This window comes from Nannospalax galili, unplaced genomic scaffold (genome assembly GCF_000622305.1).
Source record: "Nannospalax galili isolate Female #2095 unplaced genomic scaffold, S.galili_v1.0 scaffold290, whole genome shotgun sequence".
Classification (NCBI taxonomy): Eukaryota; Metazoa; Chordata; class Mammalia; order Rodentia; family Spalacidae; genus Nannospalax; species Nannospalax galili.
In genome coordinates, this window is record NW_008331486.1 from 1,475,935 (window position 1) to 1,498,636 (window position 22,702).

The 22,702-nt window shown below is 43.6% G+C and overlaps 1 protein-coding gene across 15 annotated transcripts in view; it reads right to left on the reverse strand.

Annotated features, from left to right (window-relative positions):
* Nucleotides 1-22,702, reverse strand: part of Dennd1a (DENN domain containing 1A) — a 534,503-nt gene that overhangs the window by 191,785 nt on the left and 320,016 nt on the right. For all 15 annotated transcript variants that reach the window (XM_029559484.1, XM_008824487.2, XM_008824462.3 and 12 more), the window contains one exon: nucleotides 7,931-7,976. In XM_029559484.1, coding sequence (XP_029415344.1) covers nucleotides 7,931-7,976 — 46 coding nt within the window. The remainder of the gene's footprint in view (nucleotides 1-7,930; nucleotides 7,977-22,702) is intronic.

Below are 22,702 nucleotides of genomic sequence, written 5' to 3' on the forward strand. Positions count from 1 at the left end.
AGGGGCCTTTTTAAGGCAGTGACAAGGAGGCTGAAGTACCATGAACATTAGCAGATCCTCACACCACAGGCAAAGTTATTATTTGTTTCCAAGAGGTGTCTCCAAAGAGACCAGGATTAAGAGCAGTTTTGCACACAGTGGAAGAATGGTGAATCTGATTCCTCTTTTAAACAAGAACCTGGTTGGAAAGGACCTAGTCTTAGAGTAGCAAGGATTTGAACCCACACCTGTGGGGCCCTTCCACTCTTATACAGGCCTCCTGTAGGCTGCTTCTTACCTTCATCTGATGGGAATTTGATTAATTTAAGCATTTCTTGGTAATAGTTTATAACTCTGAATTTTCTCTGAAGTCAATTTTAACACTGCTGAATGGATCTTGCATATAATGACAGGTTAAGATGAAAGGAAAATCAGGAAACAAAAGCATCATCGAGGGTTCCCCACCATCACTCAGTTTCTTTACTGTGAGACTGAGGCTCACAGAGTCTGTCTTGACCACCACAAATTAGACTGAAAATGGATGGACTGCAGGAGATGCTTAGCTTGGCCTGGAGTACTTGTTCCCTTTGATTACCTAAAGTACCACTAGGGCTTTAAGTTGTTTTATATGAACTGTTCTCAAAAATAGGCTAAGTGGTATGTTAAAGACAGATGCCAGTGCAAGGAGGAGACCCAGAAGGAAATCCATCCACTAAACCCGGCCTCCTTTGAGGCTCCAGGTGAACAAAATCTGCTGTTCTTATGCTCTGAATTCTCCTTATGCGATGATGGTGCTGATGACATATTAAGGAAATTAAACCACTATTCAATTACTTTTTCTTCACAAAATAAACTAATTTCTAGGATTTCATTCATTCACTGTTTGCTTTTTATTTTTATTCTATTATGACTATGAACATTTGATCTAATACTTGTAACAAGTTCTTCACATCTGTGAGTTAATTCTCACAAGTCTCTGAGATGCTTTTATGCTTCTACAGATGAGAGACTGAAGCTGTGGGGAGACAGAAAACTGGCCCTGTCCAATGGGTCCTGTCCTTCATGTGTTTAGAGCTTGTCTCAGGAGGTCCCTAGACTGCCAATTGTGAGCTCTATGGATTTACCCTTCCCAGGACACCCAGAGTGATGCACTGAGATGGAAAAGCTTGAACCAGGTTTGGGACAGGGTCAGGCCTGACTCACACAGCCGCAGGGGACAGGGGCTCTGGGGCTAACAGACCCATTTTTGCAGAGGATTATTTTACCTACAGGTCTAGCTCCCCACTCTCCAAGGGTGGCTATCTGTATTTTATAGGGGGAGCGAGTAATGTCCTTAACGTGAAAGCAGGTACAGTGCCCAGTATGTGGCACCTTCCAAGGACATGGAAAGTTCCAGTCTCTATCCAGCCTCTCTCTCTCTTATGTAAGTTCTTTCTCTCCATAAACTTATGACTGCAACTACCATGTGGGATTTTTCATGCAAACATCGCTTTCTTATCAAGCAGGAATATGAATTACTGAGCTCCAACCATCAACCTCAGATGGAATTTTCCCATTCTTCTGAGTATACATACAAGCCACCACGAATACCTGAATAGGATTATGGCTCAGAGTTTTATAAACTAAACCATGCTGACATCTACATGTAGAATCCTGTGAAGCAGCAAAATGATATAGTTGTAAACAAGCAACATTCTTCTAAACTCACTACTGAATGGCTTAAAAATAAATAAATATATGTGAAGAAAGAATTAAAGACATCCTATCCCAGGAGAAATGAGAATAGGAAAAACTAGGTAAAATAGTATTAACTCACCTGACAGAAACCGAGGTTCTTTGTAATGCAGAAAAACAAAACAAAACACCCCAACAAAATGTCTATTATTTTTCCTGTCTGTAAATAAGAAAATTATAGTACTTAATGTAAAATCCCAATAGTGAACCAAAAGCTCTACTGCAACATAGCCAATGTAGTGTTTGTATCCCAGACCAAGATGAACTTGGAAGTGACAGTTGAATACTCTCCTCAGAGTGGTGGCTCAGTACTGTTTCAAGCACTTGATATATTTGCACAACCAGGCTCCTAGAAGCCCATGGTCAAGCCTTCCTAGAGAAATGCCAATGGAAAGGCAGACAAATGCTAGGAGCCTAGCTATTGTCCCTGAGCACCCAACATATGCGTCTTGCGGTCACTGGTGAGGAGAGTTGGCCAGGGGATGGAACTTCGTTTCTGGATCTCATATCCTCTCTTTCCACTGCCTAGAATTAACACGAGGGACATCATTTAACTTTATACCTTCAAACCAGGGTGGAGGATGAATATGAGTATCTGATGCATGAAAGCACTGGAAGACAGAAAGGAAGTCAAGTGTAGTGGCTCATGCCTGTGAACTCATCACTTGAGAGATTGAGGCATGAGGTTTGCCTCAAAAACCAAGACAACAAAAGTTAGAGAGAAGACAACACCTAGTAGGAGTGGTACTTAAATCTCAAAGCAAGCTATCACTACAATACCTTCCCGACTGCTTGGTGGCAAAGGAACCATTCAGAAGCAGGGGTTGGGGACACTAATACATCTGAATTTTATATACAGAGTTTGGTATATAATTTCCTTAAGAATTACCTTGATCTTTACAAATATCAATTTACTTTATTAACAGTGTGAAGCAGTTTCCAAGCATTTTATATGGAAGGACTGTTTCTAATGGCCCACAAGGAGAAGGCCTGACCATGTCCCTCCCCTATTTACACCCTTCAATGGCTCTCTGTTGCCCTATAAAGTTTAGACTCTTTAATGCAGCTTACAAGGCCCTGGATGGCTGGCCCCTCCTGCCTACCTCAGATCTCCACTCTCCCTTCAGTCTATGCTCCTAGCAGACACAAACTCCTTGTGGTGCCTGTGAAGCCCCCATCTCTACTTCCAGGCTTTGCAGATGCTGTTCCCTGAACTCTTGGCTTTCCTAGTTCTGATTCACTTGCTGGGCTTCAACTTAGGTGTTTTCTTTTCTATGAGAAGTGCAACCTTCAGCCCTCAAGGTTAGGGCTGGTGTCTCCTACCAAAGCCAATAGCAGTCCAAATTCACCCAATAATTTCTTCTTATTTGCATCTGTTCCAGAAAAAAGGACCTCTGAGAAGCTAGAAACTAGGCGCAGTCACCATTACATGCAGAACTCCAGGACATCAGCTTAACAATATAAATAGCATTAAGGGCACTGAATAAACAGAAGCAACAATGACTGCTGACTTTGTGGAGCTCTTTACAAGCTGGACACAATGCAAAGCAACTGACACATGTTGTCTCACTAGATCTTCCCAATGATTCCACCATAGAGGAGACTTGGCCATTATCCTGAGTTTACAGGTGAGAAAACAAGAGGCTCAGTGGTTGATATCCTAGCCCAAGATCACTGGACCAGAAAGTAGGAGAGCTAGACTCTAAGACCTCTGTGTACAGGTAGGGTCTCCATTACGAGACAGCCTGAGGCTCAGAACCTTGCCACTGCTAGCTCTTTCCCTCCTCCTTCCAGACCATTCTACTGTCAGGAGTGACCTAAAACCCCTTCTACATGTACCCCTCCCATGTCATGCTGAAGTCTGCGCACAGAGCACTGTTTGAAAGCACAGGAGGAAGGTCTTCATTTACAAACAGGAGGAGCATCATCTACAAGACTTGACCTGGCACCTGCTACCAGATATGGCACAGAAGGGGGACTGCATAAATGTGTCTTTAAATTGAGCTTGGTTGAATGAAAGGAACTAGTGAGTGTGTAATCTGGCCATGTTTGGGGATTTCCTAGCTGCCAACTAACACGATCATTCTCTCCAAGAAGTAGTTAGGCCTATGCCAATACCCTTGGCTATCCTGCTCACTTGCCACTAGCCTCCAATTGCTTAAATGAGAGAAAAGATTATCAAGAGGCAGAAGGAGGGAGAGGAACGACGAACAGCTATAAACTTGTCACTTTGGAAGGAAAGTGGACTCTTTACAGTGACAAGGTTACCATTTAGCAAACAGCAATGGCATCCTGTTTCAACTTGAAGACTAGAAGTAGGTCTTTCCCCCAAAATAACCTTTCTTCCCATGAGAAGACTACGTTATAATTTATGTTTCTTTTTGTGCACAAATTTGAGTGTCATAAAAATGGTTAAAAAGTCTTCCTATGGTAGCTTTTTCTAAACTTTTATGAACATCTGCCACATTCATTTGAAGTTTAAAAAATCCTGGCACATATGCAAAGGCATAATAAGGTGCCTATAGCTTTCAAGAAAAAATAACAAGCCAGTCAAAAATAAGCCTTTTGCTGAATTGCCAGTACGAAAGCTAGTGTTGTGAGAGGAGCTGGGCCTCCCCCAACCCTTTCCTTAAAGAGCTCTCCTTGGCCCGAAGTCCATACTCCTCCCTGAGCACTGAGTTTCTGTAGGAAATCTCAGGAAGTGGCTGGAGCACTGAAGGCCCTGCCAGAGTCACATAAACCTAGTCGGCACTGGTGATTCCCATGACTTTAGATAGCAGGCACAGCAGGGCCAGGAGTCTGCGCTCAAGTCCTGGAGAGCAAGAGAAAGAATTTCAACACTTGGTGGTGAGGGTGGGGGGGGGGCAAGCCCATAAGAAACACTTTTTTTGTTATTGTTTTTCAGAAAACTGGCTTAAGCAATTTATGTTTAGTTTTTCCTTTGGTCCTGACCATACAGGGGTTCAGCACAGCAACCTCAATCAGTGGGGCCCAGATCGACTTAGCTGATGCTTCCTGAATCTTCTTACCTTAAGTCCCTCAAAGGCTGGGCAGAACAGATTTGCACCATTTGCCTAAAGTGCTTTAAGTTTCAGCTTTAAAATATATGCATACCCTGTATGCTTTACCATAAAAAGGCTTACTCTGTGTTACTTAAAAATCACATAACAGGTAAAAAATTTACCTGTGTGTGTGTGTGTGTGTGTGTGTGTGTGCGTGTGCAGGTGCGTGGACCTGTGCTCATGTGTGGAGCCCAGAGCATGTCAGCCATCCTGCTCTAGCACTCATCACCTTCCTTCTTTGAAATAGGGTCCCTCACATAAAGTGGAGATAGCTGGAGACCAGCAAGCTCCAATGATCCTTAGGGTTTCTGCCCCCAACAGCACTGGATTCACAGGCATGAGCGGATACAGTTGACTTTTTACATGGGTGCTGGAGATTCAAACTCAGGTCCTCATGCTTGTACAGCAGTTGTATCCACTGAGCCACCTCCCCAGTGCCACCTCTCTCTTCTTTACATATAATGATGGGACTGAGTTGCCTACCAATAGTGCAGGCTATTGGAGGGTTTAAAATGTGCTCCAAATTACAACTCCCAAGCATTAACTTCATCCCTCAAAGCTGTGACTCACACAGTATCACCTGCTTGACACCCTGCTAAAGATGCTGAACCCACCACAGTGGATGATATACAGTCTTTGTTCTTGTAGAATTCATGCTCCAGGGGACACGATGAGGGGCAGGAAAGCAAACAGCTATAATTCAGATAAGAGGTTCCACAACTGAAAGAGGATAACAAGATGGAACATTTCCTAGAAGAGCCAGAGAAGGGCAGGGTTTATCTACGCAGACATGCTGGGAATGGGAACTGTTTAGGGATCGGTCCAAGCACGGCTATGTGTTTTTTCAGCAATCAGGCAGAAGGCTTGACAGCAGTGGAGAAGCCATGGGGAGATGGGGGCAGTGCAGAGTGGGAATGGAAGGTGGGCCATGGAGACCAGGTACAAGGCAGCACACTCCATAAGGGGGCTGAGGACCGAACCATATACTCATTTTTGTACCTTCAGGACTGAGTACAATGCTTGAAACATAGAAGGCCCACATTTTGTTACCAAATCAGTGAATAAGGCTTTGCAAAAATTCAAGGAAGCAAAGGAAAAAAGCCAGTGAAGGCAGTGAGGAAGGAGCAAAGTGACTTCAGAGACTTGGGGAGTATTCCCCAAGAATGAACAAGAAAGGAGAGCTCTCAGCCATGCCTAGTGCACCCCACTTTGGGGCATCTATAGGGAGGGGTGCCATTCACAGGGTCCCAAAACACCAGAAGGGAGTGGAGTGCTCAGAATGTGTCTGCATGGACATGCTCACATGTGTGCAAATAATAAACTATTGGGAAAAGATTGAGACAGCTGTGGTACATCTAGGGGAGATGCAGTAGATATTTGAAATTCGGACCTAAATCCAGAGAGAGGCAGAGCAGCATTACAGTCAGAGATGAATGCCAGTAACTCTGATTTGGTGCTTAAGAAAAAAAGCCTTCAACTAGATGGCTGGAGGGCATGCTGAGAAGAGAAGCAAGTTAAGACCAGATATTTGGAGAATGTTGAAGGTATTGGGACATGAGGGGTCTAGAAGAGCTTGTGCTAGAGCAGACCGGAAGGCAGGAGGAGAGGCAGGAGGGAACCGTGGACGTTGATAGACCAAATACTCTTTACTGTTTTAAGCTCTATAACAATTGGCACAAAAGGTCCATTAGAAAGTATTTGCTTTTAATTTTTTCGTATGGAATCTTTGAATAGACTCCCCCGCCCCCAAACTTAACAAACAAAGGTAAAACACACATGAAATCTCTTCAGTCTGATCTAAATCCATCATCCAAGATAGTCCATAAACTGTGTACTGTATGTGCTTAGGGCTGGGTGATGACAGGGAGGGACTGTTAACAGAATGTAGGAGCCACATGGCTGTCCTGTCAAATTAGAAATTTGAGCAGATTTCTGCGGTCTATTTTGATCAAGATTCTCAATGTCAAACAAACAGGTTTTTTGATAACCAACTCGTTTCATTTTCGTAAGCACAATAGCACAGTGTGCAACAGTTAGTGGGAAAGCAGGTGGTCCTCGTCGTGAAGTGAAGGGAACAGAAGAAGAGAAGTAGCACTTCCTCAGAGCATGCTAAGCACCCTCGCAGGAGGCCTTGCTGTAGATGTCCTCCCAGAGCTCCTCCTGTGCTACACAAGCCAGCTGACCAGCCCCACCCTGATCTGCACCCTTACTGAAGTCTGCTCTCTTTTAAGGAGGGAAAGCATTGAGGCTCAGGTCTACAAACTTAGGGCACGCACAAAAGCACAGAAGAGTCCGTTAAAAGCACTGCTATCTAATTGGTACAGCCACACGGAAAGCAATCTGGCATCAGACTCATATTTGACCAAGCATTTCTTCTTTAGAGATTCTGGGCTAAGGAAATAAGTCAGAATGCAGATAAAGCCTTATGCATAAAGATGCTCACTGAAACACTATTATAATAGTGAAAAAATGATAAACAGTACAAGTGCCCAACAGTAGGAAAATGGTTAAGTCACAAGAATGACAGGTAGCAAATTGGAAACTATTGTCACTGAGGGTAGATAAAATCATAGGGACTCTCACACCATAATGCTAAGAGAAACAGACATAAAATCACATCACTTGTGCACATTATATATAACATATTTGCAAAGTAAAGACTAGAAGGAAGAACAGTAAAATGCTAACAGTGGTTCAATCTGGAACAATGGCAACGTGGAGAGTTTTCATTTTTCTCTTCATAACTTCTATATACCATTTATATCACATTTTCTAAAATGAGAATGTAAGTGCTACAGTGACTTAGAACAAATGCTATTATGAAAAACAAACTGTTTTCCTTCCCTTGTTCATGCCCTCATGCAACCTTTCCTCCTGCCCCTCCTCCCATGTTCACCCAGGAAAACCCACTATCTCCAACCAAAGCAGAAAAGCCCAGAACATAAAAGACAGTGGGAAGGGTCTATAAGTTGATTGCTGGGATCTGTGACATGGTGGGGGGGGGGACAGGTGAGCATCTGCAAGGTGTGCATGAGCAGCTGCTTCGACTGCTCCTGTGTGCAGAGAGAGCTACATATCCCCAAATCGTGTTTTCTACTGAATAAAGCAAAACCAAACCCCACATCAGGGATCAGGGAGGAAAGAAGCCAACTTACCTCCATTAAACTTAGATGGATTCCTATGAGGTAGGGCATGGGAGCGCTGTGAAGAGAAACAGAGACACACAGCTGCTTTAATGTCTGTTGCTTCCGACAGAAAATTACAGATGGTTCACTATTTAGAGAAAAACTGTTTTAATAAACGTATGCACAGTTACATTTCCTTTCACAACAAAAATCTTAATGTGACATTTTGTTCCCAAGCCTAGAAACTTCCGAAGAATTTCAAAATGCAGCCAGTACCGGAGACAGCACTGGTGACAAGAAGAGCATCAACCTCAAGTGTTAGCCATGAACCCTAAACAGCAGCTCTGCAGCTGTGTGGTCTCAGTTACCTTCTCTTTGAAATGGGATTCTAGGCTCAACTCAGCCTGTTGTTATTAGAATGTTATTAGAATGTAATGTATGTTTTTACCTCATTCTAATACAAATAGCAACTATGGTCTTAACAATATAATGGAAAAAACAACAAAGGTTTCATGGAGGGCTAATGAGCTAATGGATCCTTTACTGGCTGTGTCCTACAATGAAGAGATGTGACCTAACTGTCCTTTCTACGTGAACCAAGTATTTGAAGAGCTTCCAACAAGCTTCTCCATGCCATGGCAACATGCCATCAGGTCACAGAACAATTGATACAGGAAAGCCTTAAATTCACTTTCCTAATCCACATGATAACCTCTGTTCTAGAGGAAGAAATAGACTAAAGAGGTTAGAGCATTTATCTAATGCCATAAAGCCAAGTAGACGTAAACCCAAACTAAACTGTGACTCTAAAGTGTGTGCCACACTGTCTGTGACATGGTCCCCAGGCACTGCCCACACCACCTTCCTTGGGAATATGGGAGGAAGGCCAAGAAGTAGAGAGAATGGGGATGACTGGCAATGTTTGTCTGTCTAAGCATGTGATCCATCCTACAACACGGGCAGAGGTATGTTTCAATGAAGTCAGAGGCAAGCTGCTTGGTTTGGACTGGACTGACCAAGGCACTTTGGGGGAGTTAAAGTGGATGGATAAGGATATCTCTTTGGCTGCAGAGCTGGGGAAACAATGAGGCCGGAGACAATTGCAACAGAGAAGTTCATGCTTTATCTGAAAATCCATGGGGAGGCAACTAAGGTTTTTAAACATTAGCTGTATGCTTAAAATTTGTTCAAACATTTAAAAAATAAGAGGACAAAATTCCCTCATTACTATTCAATAAATAAAAATTTTCAAGCAAAAACCATCCTCTGGAATATAAAATGTCCTCTTCCTAGAGTGCTCAGCAATCACGCACGCATCTCAGGAGTTTGGAAGACGGACTTGAACATTAGCAGCACAGCTTGAGAACTATTCTTCTAGAAGACTTTGTATCTGATAACAGCCAAAGGGAGAAGTGCACACACAAAATGAGTAAAAATGAGTAAAAAATGAGATGACCTTTCTCTCATCACCTTTTTCCACCCTTTTCTGGTTTTCTGGTATCTGCAGGGCACATGCAGCTTCTTTTCGCTTCCAGGGGCAAGAAAATGCCCTGCAACATTTTTGCCCCTTAAACTGTAAACCATTAGCTTAGCTGCCAACTACACAAATGCTCCAACTTCCCAGTGTGCCTGGCTTTGCTGTCTGAGCTTTCTCCAGCATACACTGAAATGAATGTGTTTCTAATTAAGTAGCTTCAGGAACACGACAGCTTCAATGTCAAAAATACAAAGTCTGAACCCCGGCAGGAAGTCTCAAGACTGCAAATGTCTCATCTGGTGGAAACTCGTCTAATGCAATGAGAGGAAGCAGGAAGAGTGCAGAATTCCAGAAAAAAACGGCCACTCATTAACGTGTCCAGAAGCACAGCCAGACATGGGGCAAAGCAAGTCCACAGCATTTAACTACAGCTTAGCAACTTTCCCAGCTCCTATGTAAAGCACACAACTGACCAGTAACCCATGCATTTTAAATAGAATTTCAGAACTGGAATTCCCAACAAACGAGTTAGCATACAGAAAGAGTCAAACAACCCTGAGAAGGTGAAAATAATCCCTACACCCTAAGCACTTGGTAAAACTGAACCACTGGCTGTTATCTAAAAGAAAAACATTTTCTAGAAACTAAGACGTAGTTTTTAACACCATGTTATTTTATCTTGTGGTGATACCCTGAAAGAGAAGGGAAGAGAGCCTCAAGAATGGGACAAGAGACGTCAGAAGGAACAAAGTGGGACTCACTCTTTGGACATATTTTTTCAAGTTCAGTAATTTTATGAAGAGTAATTTTGGCCTATCATAGAAAGGCAGCTTCTTAGCCAAGTACTGTTAGGACTGCAACAGCTCTGTATCTAGACAGTGTTTAAAGCTGGGGCTCTGGAATCAGGGTGGCTCTGTGTTTGCAGGAATGCAAATGTGGACAAATACCTTCTATACTGCCATCACTTGCGGATGCCTCAAATACCTCCCAGAACATTTTTGTTCTTTGAATTTGTAATTACAAATTCTGAGGGAGAGGGGGAGGTGCAGACCCCTGTTAGCACCTCAAGGTGGCAAGTGCAGCAGTGGGTAATTCTAGGTGTGTTCTGGGCACAACTTCTATTCTCTGTCTTCCTCAATTATTGCAGCTACTACTCATTTTCTTCTTTTTGCCTTTTTATTATAAAAACCAATGAGAGGTATACCTGTCTGTAAATATAAGGATACATATTTAGCATACAGTAGGAAATTATATGTGTCTGGGGATGTGGCAACATAGGGTTTTCTCTAGGCTCTATGACCTCTTCAGTCATGTGTATTTGGCTATGTTTATTGTACCACACATGGGTTCCCTCCCATTCAGCATACTTTAAGTCCAATTAGATAGCTGTTGATTACCCCAAGATAAAAGTGCCACTATTGCACCAATAGCGATGTCAGTCATTGTTATGGTTATTAGGCTTTACAGCTGGAATTGGACCACTGATTGGTTTTCTCCCTTAGCAGCCTGCATAGTATCCTCTGAAACTATGAGAGCTAGTCTTCAGGGAGGAGGCTTCCAGGTCAGTGGCATCTCCACTGCTCCAAGTCCTGTGTCCAAAGTTTGTCTTGATTTGACCTCTTTTCTCTCCTCTCTCTTCTTTTTTCCCTGTCTCTCTTCCTCTCTTCTGCTGTCCTCCCCTCCCCTCCCCTTCCCTCCTCTCCCCTCCCTTCGCCTCTCCTCTTCTCGCTTCTCCTCTCCTCTCTCCCCATGTCTCTTGCTTCCTCTCTGCCACCCCTCACAGATGTGACTTGGTACTAATAACAGGCAATTAGTTCAGCTCCCCCTAGAATGAGTCCTCTTCACTCCCCACCTCTTTGGCTTCAGTAAGCCTCAGACTTGTTCCAGGCTCTCATGACTGCAGCCCTTTCCAAGGAGGTAGGTCCTCACACAAATTTGAAAAATGTGTAAATAAAAATGTACCTACGCTATGGATTAATTAAAACAGCAGGACTTTCCAAGCAAGGCTATGCCATGTAACATGTTCATCTCCTTCTAGTCCAAAGGCGGAAACTACCTTCTAAAGTAACAGTACATCTCTTGAGAAAATGAGTCAAAGTGTGGATGGATTTGGGTTTAGGAAAAAAGAAGGGGGGGTTGCTTCCCCATAGAAGACCCCCCCCCAGACACACAGAGATATGCATACACAATACACACATACATGTACACATAATACACACATACAAGAATACACACACATACACACATATAAGAATATACACACCCAAGAATACACACACATACAGCCATACAAGCATACAAACAAATATACACATATATGGGAATACACACACACGAATACACACACACAGTTACTACATACAACTACGTTCATTGTTGCTTACAGATGAATGAATGACAAAGTTGGATGTCTTTTCCTAGTAAGAATTTTATAGTAAAACTTAAGAATATATTAATATAAGACAACAGCATACATACTTGTACATAAATATTTTAGTTTGGTAAATGGGATTTCTGTGGCTGAACTCTAATGAAGAGGTTTGGGGTCACTGTATTTGAATAAAAGTATCCAAATAAAAGTATGTCTAACTAAAAAAAAAAAAAAGCAACTTTTTGTGGGGGCGTGGGAGCTACCCATGATTATGTCATCTAACACAACTACCCTTATGTTGGCCTCATCTTTTTTGAAGGTTAACCTAAATTAAGGATTTCACATCTTTGAAACTAATAGCATATATTTTGTTTTCTAGATGTCCACATGTTAACATTTTCCATATTGATCTAGAGTATCACTGTGATTATTATTTTAAAGGCTGCATAACATTCCATTTAATATGGATGTACCATAATTTATTTAATCCTATCTCTGGAATTAGTCAATAAGTTGCTTCTAATTTTTCATTAATATAGGAAACACTGTAATGAAAACAAACAACTTCACATACATGGCATGAACTCCCAGACATGAATCACCAGGGTTATTTTTCACATGTCTTTTTTTTTTTTTCCTGGCCAGGTGTTTCCAAAAGAGCAGTACCTGTCCTGTAGAGATCTTTCAGGATTGCTACAAGACTGAAGATAATCCATGAGGTGCCCGCTGCAAGAGAACCCTCTTGGGGGACACTCAGAAAGTGACTGTCAAGTCCAAAGGGTTCTCTCCTGTGGTTTCCTGGTACCCCAGAACTACTCCTCTCTCACTCAACAATGGCTTGCTTGCTTCCTTCCCTCTTTCCTTTTCCTTTCTTTCTTTTCTTTCCTCCCTTCCTCTTTCCTTCCCTTCCTCCCTTCTTTTTCCCTTTCCCTCCTTTTATTTATTTCTTTTTTTTTGAGACAGGGTCTCACTGTGTAGCCCAGGCTGGCCTGGAATTCACTGTGTAGCTCAGGCTGGTCTCAAAGTAAGGGGACTTTCTGTGCCAGCCTCCTGACTGCTGGAGTCACAGGCATGAGCTCTCACACTCAGCTCAGACAATGGTTTCTTGTTCAGTCTAGGTTCTGAAGGATACCTGACAGGCTATGAGGACACCTGAGACCCCCATCTCCTCTGTGCACCCCAACTGTGTCACACACTCTTGGCACCTGCACATTCCACCATGTTCAGCAGGGTTGAACATCACTTTCTCTTGGAGGGCCCTTCCTCATTAATGTACTAGGAAGAAAACAATGATTCATTATTTTCTGACCACTTAGAATGGCACATTTAAAACTCCCTTTCTCAGGGCTGGAGAGATGGCTCAGAGGTTAAGAGCATTGACAGCTCTTGTAGAGGACCCGGGTTCAATTCCCAGTACCCACATGGCTGCTACAAACCGCCCCTAACTCCAGTTCCAGGGGAATCCGACGCCCTCTTCTGACCTCTGTGGCATTGCACGACACAGGTGCACTCACATACATGCAGGCAATACACTCACACACATAAAACAAAAAAATAAAAACAAAATAAAAAAAATAAAAGTCCCTTTCTCACTCTGAGGCATACATTAAAAGGAAAATATGGCAAAATAAATTGGGCAGGCTATTCTTAAAAACATATTCAGGGGGCTGGAGAGATGGCTCAGCAGTTAAGAGCACTGGCTGATCTTGCAGAGCACCCAGGTTCGATTCCCAGCACCTACATGGCGACTAGCAACCATGCCTAACTCCAGTTCCTGGGGATCCAATGCCCTCTTCTGTCCTCCATGGGCACTGCATGACACAGGTGCACTCACATACATGCAGGCAATAATTGAGTGCACCCATGTTGTACAATGCTGTGGAGATCAGAAGAGAGCTTCAGATTCCCCTGGAACTAGAGTTAAGGACGGTTTTTAGCCACCACGTGGGTGCTGCGAATCAAACCTGAGTCTTCTGCAAGAGCAGTCAGTGCCTTAACCTCTGAGCCATCTCTCCAGCCCTCAGTGTGCTATATATAAGGAGGTGTGTTTGCAGTTCATTAAAGACAACTTCATATTTGGAGGCCGACCCATCTGAATCATTTTCTGACTCCAAGTCATCAATGTCTGGGGTTCTCCAAGGGTAACCCTGTAACAAGACAAAGCAAAACCTCATCCACTAGGAGTTATCTTCCTGGCTTTGTCTGAAACAGCCTGTTTGTTATTTTTCTAGAAAACACGAATGCAGATGCACTTGCCTTACTAAGAGTGAGCACATACCCTGCTTCCCTGCAGTATTCACAGCACATTTACATTCCAGGGCTGAATTACAGTAGCATTTTGAAGCTGTTTTAAACCACAATTAAATACAACATATGCACAACCAACAAATACACATAATTAAATTAAAACCGTAATAATATGAACAGTTATGGCCAAGTTCATGCGGGCAGGCCACAACAACTTGTCACAGCTGCTGTGTGGCCGACAGTGATTGTGCGATGCCATTGTGCATCTGAGAATAGCATAACATGGTGCATCAACACTGGGCCTTTGTTCTGAGGGAATCCTTGCCACTACCTGACTTCCTGTTATATCCTGGGAGAGTAAAAGCTACTCAACTCTTTCTTCTTTCTTCCCTGCAGAGAAAAGGGGTTCTGTTGCTGGTGTCAAGGCAATGACAATACAATGACCTTTACCTGAGAGGTATCTTTATTTTGAATGCTAAGGGGAAGAGGAACTGATATTATTGAGTGACTATGACCCAGGCATTTTTATGCATGAAATACACAATTCTCAAGGCAACTCTGTAATGTGGTGTCCATGAGGAAACAGACTCAGAAAGGTGAAGTAACTTGTCCAAGGTCATACAGCTAGGAAGCAGTGAAGCCATACTTCAAACTCAGGCCTGGAGGCCTGCAAGCCCAGACTGTATTTATGGTGTCATGCAGTACATTTTCCCTGCTGCCACTGAAAGGGAAGGTATGGAGGTGTACCTGCTACCTGAGGCTCTCCAGACAACTTGGTACACACTCCAGGCCTGGGATGCACAGTGCTTTTCATTTAGGTGCCCTGTAGCCTGTGTACCTTCCTACCCCGAACACTCATGTGTACGGAGCTGCAGGCAGAGAATGGTCCTGCAGTCCCTGTCATTATTACTGCACTTGCACAATTTGTTTAATTCCTTTCCCCCAGATAACCAGAGCCCTCTTAATTATGTTCCCCTGAGGTGAGCTGCTACTAATTGGAAATGGGTCAAGTGAAATAAAGGAGCACTGGCTGCTCAAACACAAAGCACATAACATCCCCAGACAGTGAGGGAGGGGCACAACTGGGGAGCAGAGCCCCACCCTAAGGAGACCAGAGTCCAACCTCAAAGGAATCAAGCCCACCTGGACACCAGGAAGGAACACAGGCTGGAGTAGCCCAGGGATTTGGGAAGCCCACTGTTTTCCTTTTTCTGCCCCTATATATATAACTGCACAGTTAGCATCATCATCTCCATCTGACACACCTACTTCCTTCTGGGAAGTGCACCACCTTCTTACCCAACGCCCTCCTCAGGCAAAAGGGAGTCCACAGGCTTCCCTCAGTGTGCTATATTTAAAAAGCAAGGAAAGCCCTGAAAGAGGCCTCATTCACTTGAGCTGTTTTTATTTCTTTCTGGTTTTTGAAGAAAAGAAACAAAAGCATAAGCATAGCTTGTCTTACAGTTTAAATTCTGATCTAAATAAGAGCCTGGTTTTGTTAAGGAGGCTAAAGGACAAAAGGAGAAAGAACCAGAACAAAGACTGGGCAGCACATCTTGTTGGCGAACATAAACCACAGCAGCTTTGGTCTTCTGAGCTCTACAGAGGGATCCTCTGCAGGCTACATGGTGGTCAGAGTGGCACTGGAAGCCAACAAGAGCTGTGAGCGTGTACCGTGAACCAGTGTGAAGCTGAGGCCTGGCAGGCATGCTCCTGCTGGGCCCTCAGGATATGTGAGATAGGGACCACGGAACTACCATTTCAGAGGTGACAAAGCTAGGGTTCGGGAAGCTCAATCTTCATCTGAGATCATGCAGCTAGAAAGCAGCACAGTTGATACTGGAACCCAAGCACCCTGGACTGACAGTACACAGGCTCATCATGTCCCAGGAGACCAATGCTGCCGATGCCAAGGGAGAGAAGCAGGCAAAGGGAGGCTGGCTCCCTCTAGCCTGCTCCCCAAGGGCTGTCCCAAGGTGGGTACCAAGGCCCAGACCCCCATCCAGACTATGTGTCTGAGAACACATCCCCAGAGGTCCCTCCACTATAGGAGTCCTCTGAGCTTCCAGACATATGGTGTCCCTGCAGACAGTCCTACTCTCCCCTTAAGCCCCACTGAGCCTAGGCTGCCACTTCTCAGATCACCCCAGTGGTATTCACAACTCTCTTTAACAGGCTTGGGTCTGGCTCCTTGCTGTGCACACAGCACACACTAATCTGCATGGGTTCTCTCAATGGACAGCCACAGGAGAACAGACGGTTTTCTCTAGACATGTGGGGAGCAGAGACAGCTGCAAAGCTCTGCACCAAGCACACAACAGATAGCAAAGGATGTGTAGGAATTCTCAAACCATCCAACTGATACTATGGTCTTATAGATTTAAAAGGCATTTTCAGGGCTGGAAAGATAGCTCAGGGGTAAGAGCACTGGTTGCTCTTCCAGAGGACTAGGGTTCAGTTTTCAGTATCCATATGGGGGTTCACAACCATCCACAACTCTGGTTCTGGGGGTTCTGATGCCCTCTTCTGGCACTGCATGCACACAGTGTTTTTACATACACCTAGGCAAAACACTCAAACACATTTTAAAAAAGACATTCTTGGAAATTGGTCCACAGTCACTCTCTGTGATTGTACCCCAAATCCTTTTACTTCACTGTCTCTTACATTGCTTGTATTTATGAATGACCCCTCTTAATTCTTAGGTTATATTCAACCACAAAAAGTTATCTGGGGCCAGGCGTGGTGGTACATGCCTTTAATCCCAGCACTCGGGAGGCAGAGGCAGATGGATCCTTGTGAGTTCAAGTCTGGTCTACAAAGTGAGTTCAGGTCAGCTGAGACTACAGAGAGAACCTGTCTCAAAAAGACCGAAAAAAAAAAAAAAAGTTATCTGATAATTATACTAAAAAATAAGACAGTGATATAGGTCCATAGCCAGAGTAAAACTATAGTTGCTTTATTAACTTGTATCTTTTGCATATGTAAGTGTACATATGTTTACATATGTGTGGGTGTACATATGTGTATGTGCATGTGGAGGCCTGAGGTTGACACTGGAGATCTTCTTCAATTGCTTTCCACCTTTTTCATTGTTGCAGGGTCTCTCAACTGAATCCAGAGCTTGCTGATAGTGCTACTCCGACTAACCAGCTCCAGGGACTTCTTTTTATCTTCTGAGGGTTGGAATTACAGTGGGCTGATACCTGTCAGGGGATCTAGATACCAGTCTTCACACTTGTGTGACAAACAGGATCTAAAGCAATTTACATCAATGTGTTCAATATAGTACCAAAAATAGGAAAAGAAAGAGGGGCCAAGAGAACAAAGAGAAGTCATAGTGAGATTAACGCTTGGGTTTCATGCTATGACACCTGCTGATAGCCACAAATTGAGCTTTGAGCCCTTTGGCTGCCAACCAAAGAAGGAAACAAAATCACGAGGTGGTATGTAGAGTCTGCAGAGAAATATAAATTAAAAGTCAGCCCTCATATCTACAGATTCTACATCCAAGGATTTAACCGATTGTGCATCAAAAATAGTCTAAAAATAAAATTCTAGAAAGTTCCAAAAAGCAAAACTTGAATTTGCTGCATGCTGAGTGCTGTGCTGAATCCAGGTGGATGAAGTGTGGTGTGCAGTACAGCCTGCTGTGGCCTCCCACCACTTCACAGACCCTAGGTCTCTCTGCAGCACTCAGTCTGGCATTGTTTGCCTCAAATCTTATTCCTGTGTTGTGTAGTTAGGTCTGCCTCTATATTGCTTGCTGTTCTTGTCATTATTCCCAAACAATACAGAGTAACAACTATTTACATATTATACTGCATTAGATATTATTTTTTAAAATATATTATTTTTATTCTATGTGTATGAGTGTATTGCCTGCATGTAGATAAGTACACCCACGTAGTACAATGACCCTATAGGTCAGGAAAGGGTGTCGGATTCCCCTGGAACTGGAGTTAAGGACTGTTGTTACCTACCATATGGGTGCTGGGACTCAAACCCTGGTCCTCTGCAAGAGCAGCCAGTGCTCTTAACCACTGAGCCACTTCTCCAGCCCCTGCATTAGGCATTATAAGTAGCCTAGAGATGACTTAAAGTATAGGCAGTAGTAACGTGTGGCGTTTTATGAGCACATTGCACCATTTTATATAAGGGACTAGAGTATATATGGGTTTTGGTACGGACAGAGGTTCTAAAACAGAACTACTACTTAGGAGCTTGATTTTTAAAAAGGTTCTTGGAGAAGGGAAAGAAAGAAAACTACTCTCTTATGGTGCATTTACCGTGTTTGGTGTTCTCCCTATGTTCATCAGTCACTCACTGAATATTACCATGTGTCATGCACTTCACTGGGCTTGGGAAAGGAAAGAACAGAGATCTATCTGGTCCCTGTCTATTTGTGTCCTAGAGCTAGCAGCAGATTAAGTAGGCAAATTACTGTCTGTATGTACCCCATTTCAAAGAGACTGGAGGTGCAGTGGGGACTTGACAGGAGGGCCAAAGATGCCTTCATTTCACATTTGCACCAATTTTGAAAGGTGATTTCCATAACTTACATAGAAATCTGTGGTTAAGTGGCTTGGCAAAGGTCACAGATGGAGAGAGGTATAAAACACTGCTCGAAAAGTAGACTAGTGCACATTCCATGAGTTAAAAGCAAGGCTTTTTCTGGGAAAAGGGGTTTAACTTCTTTCCTGGTTCCCAGTCCAGTCCACCTCAATTTATGACCAGCAACAACAGAGGAGAAGCCAAGAGGAGACAGTGGGTGAGGAGGCAGAGGAGGCAGAGGTGGCTTCATTCCCATGCATCGTTTGAGCAGCCAGAGTGCAGAGCCTCCGACAGTGACTGGAGGTAAGCCTGGTATAAGCCAAGCTTCGGGCTGAAGGTGGTCACTAATGCTGGACACATGTAACTTACTGGTAGGACCAGTGAAAAAATGGAAAGGATCATGTCCCTCTGCAGTTCCCTAAGAAACCCTCAGGGGAGGGGAAGAGGAGATGCCTTTGAAAGTGCCATGCACAGGTTCCCACCGAAATGAACACGACTTGCAAAGCTAATGTCCAGATGAAAACTTGATAGGTCAACATCAAAGCCTGAAGTACTCTTCCCTTTTGTGTTTCCTCACTTTACAGGAAGGAGATGGACTTGAGGAATGTCAGGAAGGCTCTGTGGCTAAGACCACAGCAGCAGGAAAAGTTAATCACACTGGGAAAGATCAAGAGACAGCTAGCTCTCTGTAGTCACAGAGGATTCAGTAAGAATGAGTGTGGCCAGAGTCAGCTGATAATGAGATGTTTCAGATTGGCAGTCACCAGCAGCCCATGAGTCCCTGGTGGAAAGGCAGGAATGGATAAGGTACCAAGCAAGTACCTCATTTCTATTATGGAGAAATAAATGAAGAGCATTTAAAAAGCATCAAATTGGGCTGGAGAGATGGCTCAGTGGTTAAGAGCACTGACTGCTCTTACAGAAGGTCTGAGTTCAATTCCCAGCATCCACATGGCAGCTAACAACTGTCTGTGACTCCAGTTCCAGGGGAGCTGATGCCCTCTTCTGACCTCTGAGGGCATTGCATGATATGGGTGTACTTACCTACATGTAGGCATTATACTCATACACACAAAATAAAAAATAATAAAGAAAAAAAAATCAAGGCAACTGATAATAGTAAAATATTTTCTCTTTGTGTTTTAATAGCACTAAGACATTCATCCCATAGACTATAATGCTTAGCGTCAAATTACCTGTTTAGCCTATCTTCCCGGTTCAAATGCTTACAAAAGAGACCCACAAGCACCACGATCATAGAGTCAACCACGGTGAGTGTCACTCATTTTTCCTGGTGCCAGCCAAGTGTAAGGGGCAAAGCTATACATTCTCTAAGTCTGTCACAAAGAGAGTTGCTCTATTGTAGAGGCGTCCTGAGACCTCCATGTTATGCAGTCTGTAACTCTTGCATTCTTATGGTTCCCAGCAACAGCCAGAGTGTCTTTGCTACAGAGAACACTATCCTGTTCCTCACAGGGAGGAGCGAAGAATTACATACAGAATATGTCATAAAAAGTGGAAAATGAGGCCAAGCTTGAGCAGGTCAGTAAAAGTCAGAGTTAGCTATATTCTATGGAGGATGGTCAGACACTCGTACCAGGTCTCCTAACAGTAGGTAACAAGCAGGCAGTGCTTGGAAGGTAGGACTGGCCGGGCTCATCCGGAGGTTCAGACATAGCAAAAAGGAGGTGGAAGACCACTGGGGTACTGTCTTAGTTTGTTCTTCATTGCTGTGACAAAACACTCTGACCAGTACCAACTTGGGGAGGAAAGGGTTTGTCTTACATCTCCCAGGTCGCACGCAGTTCATCAGGGAGCCCAAGGTAGGAACTCAGGGCAAGAATCTGGAGGCAGGAGCTGGAACACAGGCCATGGAGGAATGCTGCTTACAGGCTTGCTCCCTTGGCTCCTGCTCAGCCTGCTTTCTTATGCAACACAGGCCCACCTGCCCAGGGGTGGCACCACCCACAGTGAGCTGGGCCCTCCCACATCACTCATCAAGAAGATGCCCTTCAGACATGGCCACAGGCCAGTCCAATAGAGGCAATTCCCCGATTGAGGCTCCCTCAACCCAGGTGTGTCAAGTTGACACTAAAGCTATCCAGCACAGGTACTTAGGAGAATTCAGTTACTAGGTAAGACAGTAAGCTCTACCTTTCTTTTCTATTTTTTAAAATTAATTATTTTTATTTTTTATTTTATGTGTATGAGTGTCATGCCTGAAGGTAGGTAAGTGGACCCATGTCATTCAATGCCCCCGTAGAGGACAGAAGAGGCTGTCGGATTCCCTGGAACAGGAGTTACAGACAGTTGTTAGCTGCCATGTTGGTGCTGGGATTTGGACCCGGGTCTTCTGCAAGAACAGTCAGTGTTCTTAACCACTGAGCTATCTCTCCAGCCCCAAGCTCTACCTTTCAAGCCTGGACAGAATCATTCCTATGCTAAAGGAAAGGATGCTGTCTTCTTTAACCCTGCTATGGCTTGAAGAGGGGTGGTCCATACCAAAACTAACGTTGAGGCTTCATCCCTCAATATGACAATATTTAGGGGTAAGTTCCACTAGTGATGGGGAATAACTCTCACAAATAAGTTAATACCACATCTCATGGGACTCAATTGATTACCTCAAAAACTGGTTATTAGGAAGGATGTTTTCTTCTCTTGCTTCCTCTTTCACCATGTGACCTCTCAGCTGGACACACCTGCTTTCTCACTTAATACTACAGGCTATTAGCCAAAGACAAATAGATGCTAGTGCCATGCTTTCAGACTTCCAGAACTGTGAGCTGAAATAAGCCTCTTTATAAATTACCCAGTCTTGGGTATTTTGGTATAGCAAGAGAAAAAGACCAAGACACCCTGCAAGTCTCAGCAGCATCAGGGAGTGACACACTGAGGCTGAAGCTGGATGACAGACCTGCTGTACTTACTATTAGTACCTGTGCCTGCAGGCAGCTCGGCGGGAGTCATGTTAAAGGTCTGATGCAGAATGCTCATTTGTGTACAACATTGGCTGTTTGTTCCATATCCTTTCCAAAAGCTAAAAAATTATGACAAGGTTATATTACCTTATTAACAGCAATAATGTATGCACTAAAATCTATTGCATTTGGAATCAGTGATATTAGCTATAGTAGACATATTGGAGATATATAGATATCTAATATATATACAATCTAGATAGTGAATTAGTTAAAACACACTATAAACCACTCAATTGCATATTTGTTTCTATATATGATTTTATAGAGAATTTTCTTTGTTCATTTAGTTGTTATGTGCATTTGTGTGTGACTGTGTGAGTTTACATGTACCACGTGCATACAGGAGCCCGTGAAGCATTGGATTCCCTGGAACTGGAATTGTGGGCACCTGTGAGCCACTGTGTGGGTCTGGGATCTGAATCTAGGTCATTTGCAAGAGCAGTGAGCACTCTTAACCACTGAGCCATCTCTCTAGCTTCAAATATATACTTTCAAATGGGTCAATTTTGTGGTATGCAAGTTACATTTTGATAGAAAAAAATGGAGAATTGAAAAGTGAGTTTTCCTATAGACTTCACAGGGTACCTGGCTAAAGCGCCCCCCCCGCCCCCCGAAGAATCTGTAGCACAGATAATGCAAAAGGCCCAGTGTCTTCTCCCTGTGTTCTACATAGAAGGCAGTGTACTCAGAAACCATGCAAAGTTTCCCCCAAAGGCTCTAGGAACTTTCTGCTTTGGTGCTGCTGAGAGAAATGAAGGTGCAGCTCAGTGAATAGCTCAGTGACTGTCACAACTTCTTTTAGTTGCCCATTTGTTCTTTATGTAGACCGAGAAGATAATAGAGCTGTATTCCAGTGATGACTTTGGAGGTGGGGGAAAATGGGGCTCTGAAGAGCTGTGACTTACTCAAGCTCATCATATTCAGTAGGATTATGGCAGAACTTCCCAGGACTTTAACTTCCAACCCTGACCTCTTTCCCACTCAGGCTGAAGTTCAGCCAATTCTTTGCTGAGGATTTACTTAGCAATTTGTAATTTCCCTCTGTTCAAACAACACACATTCATGTATGTGAGTGTGAATGAATGTATACTTCCTGACCATCAGGCCCACTACAATCTCAATTTCCTTCTTCCTTTTGAATCTGAAATTCTGGTTCTTCTTTCCACGTG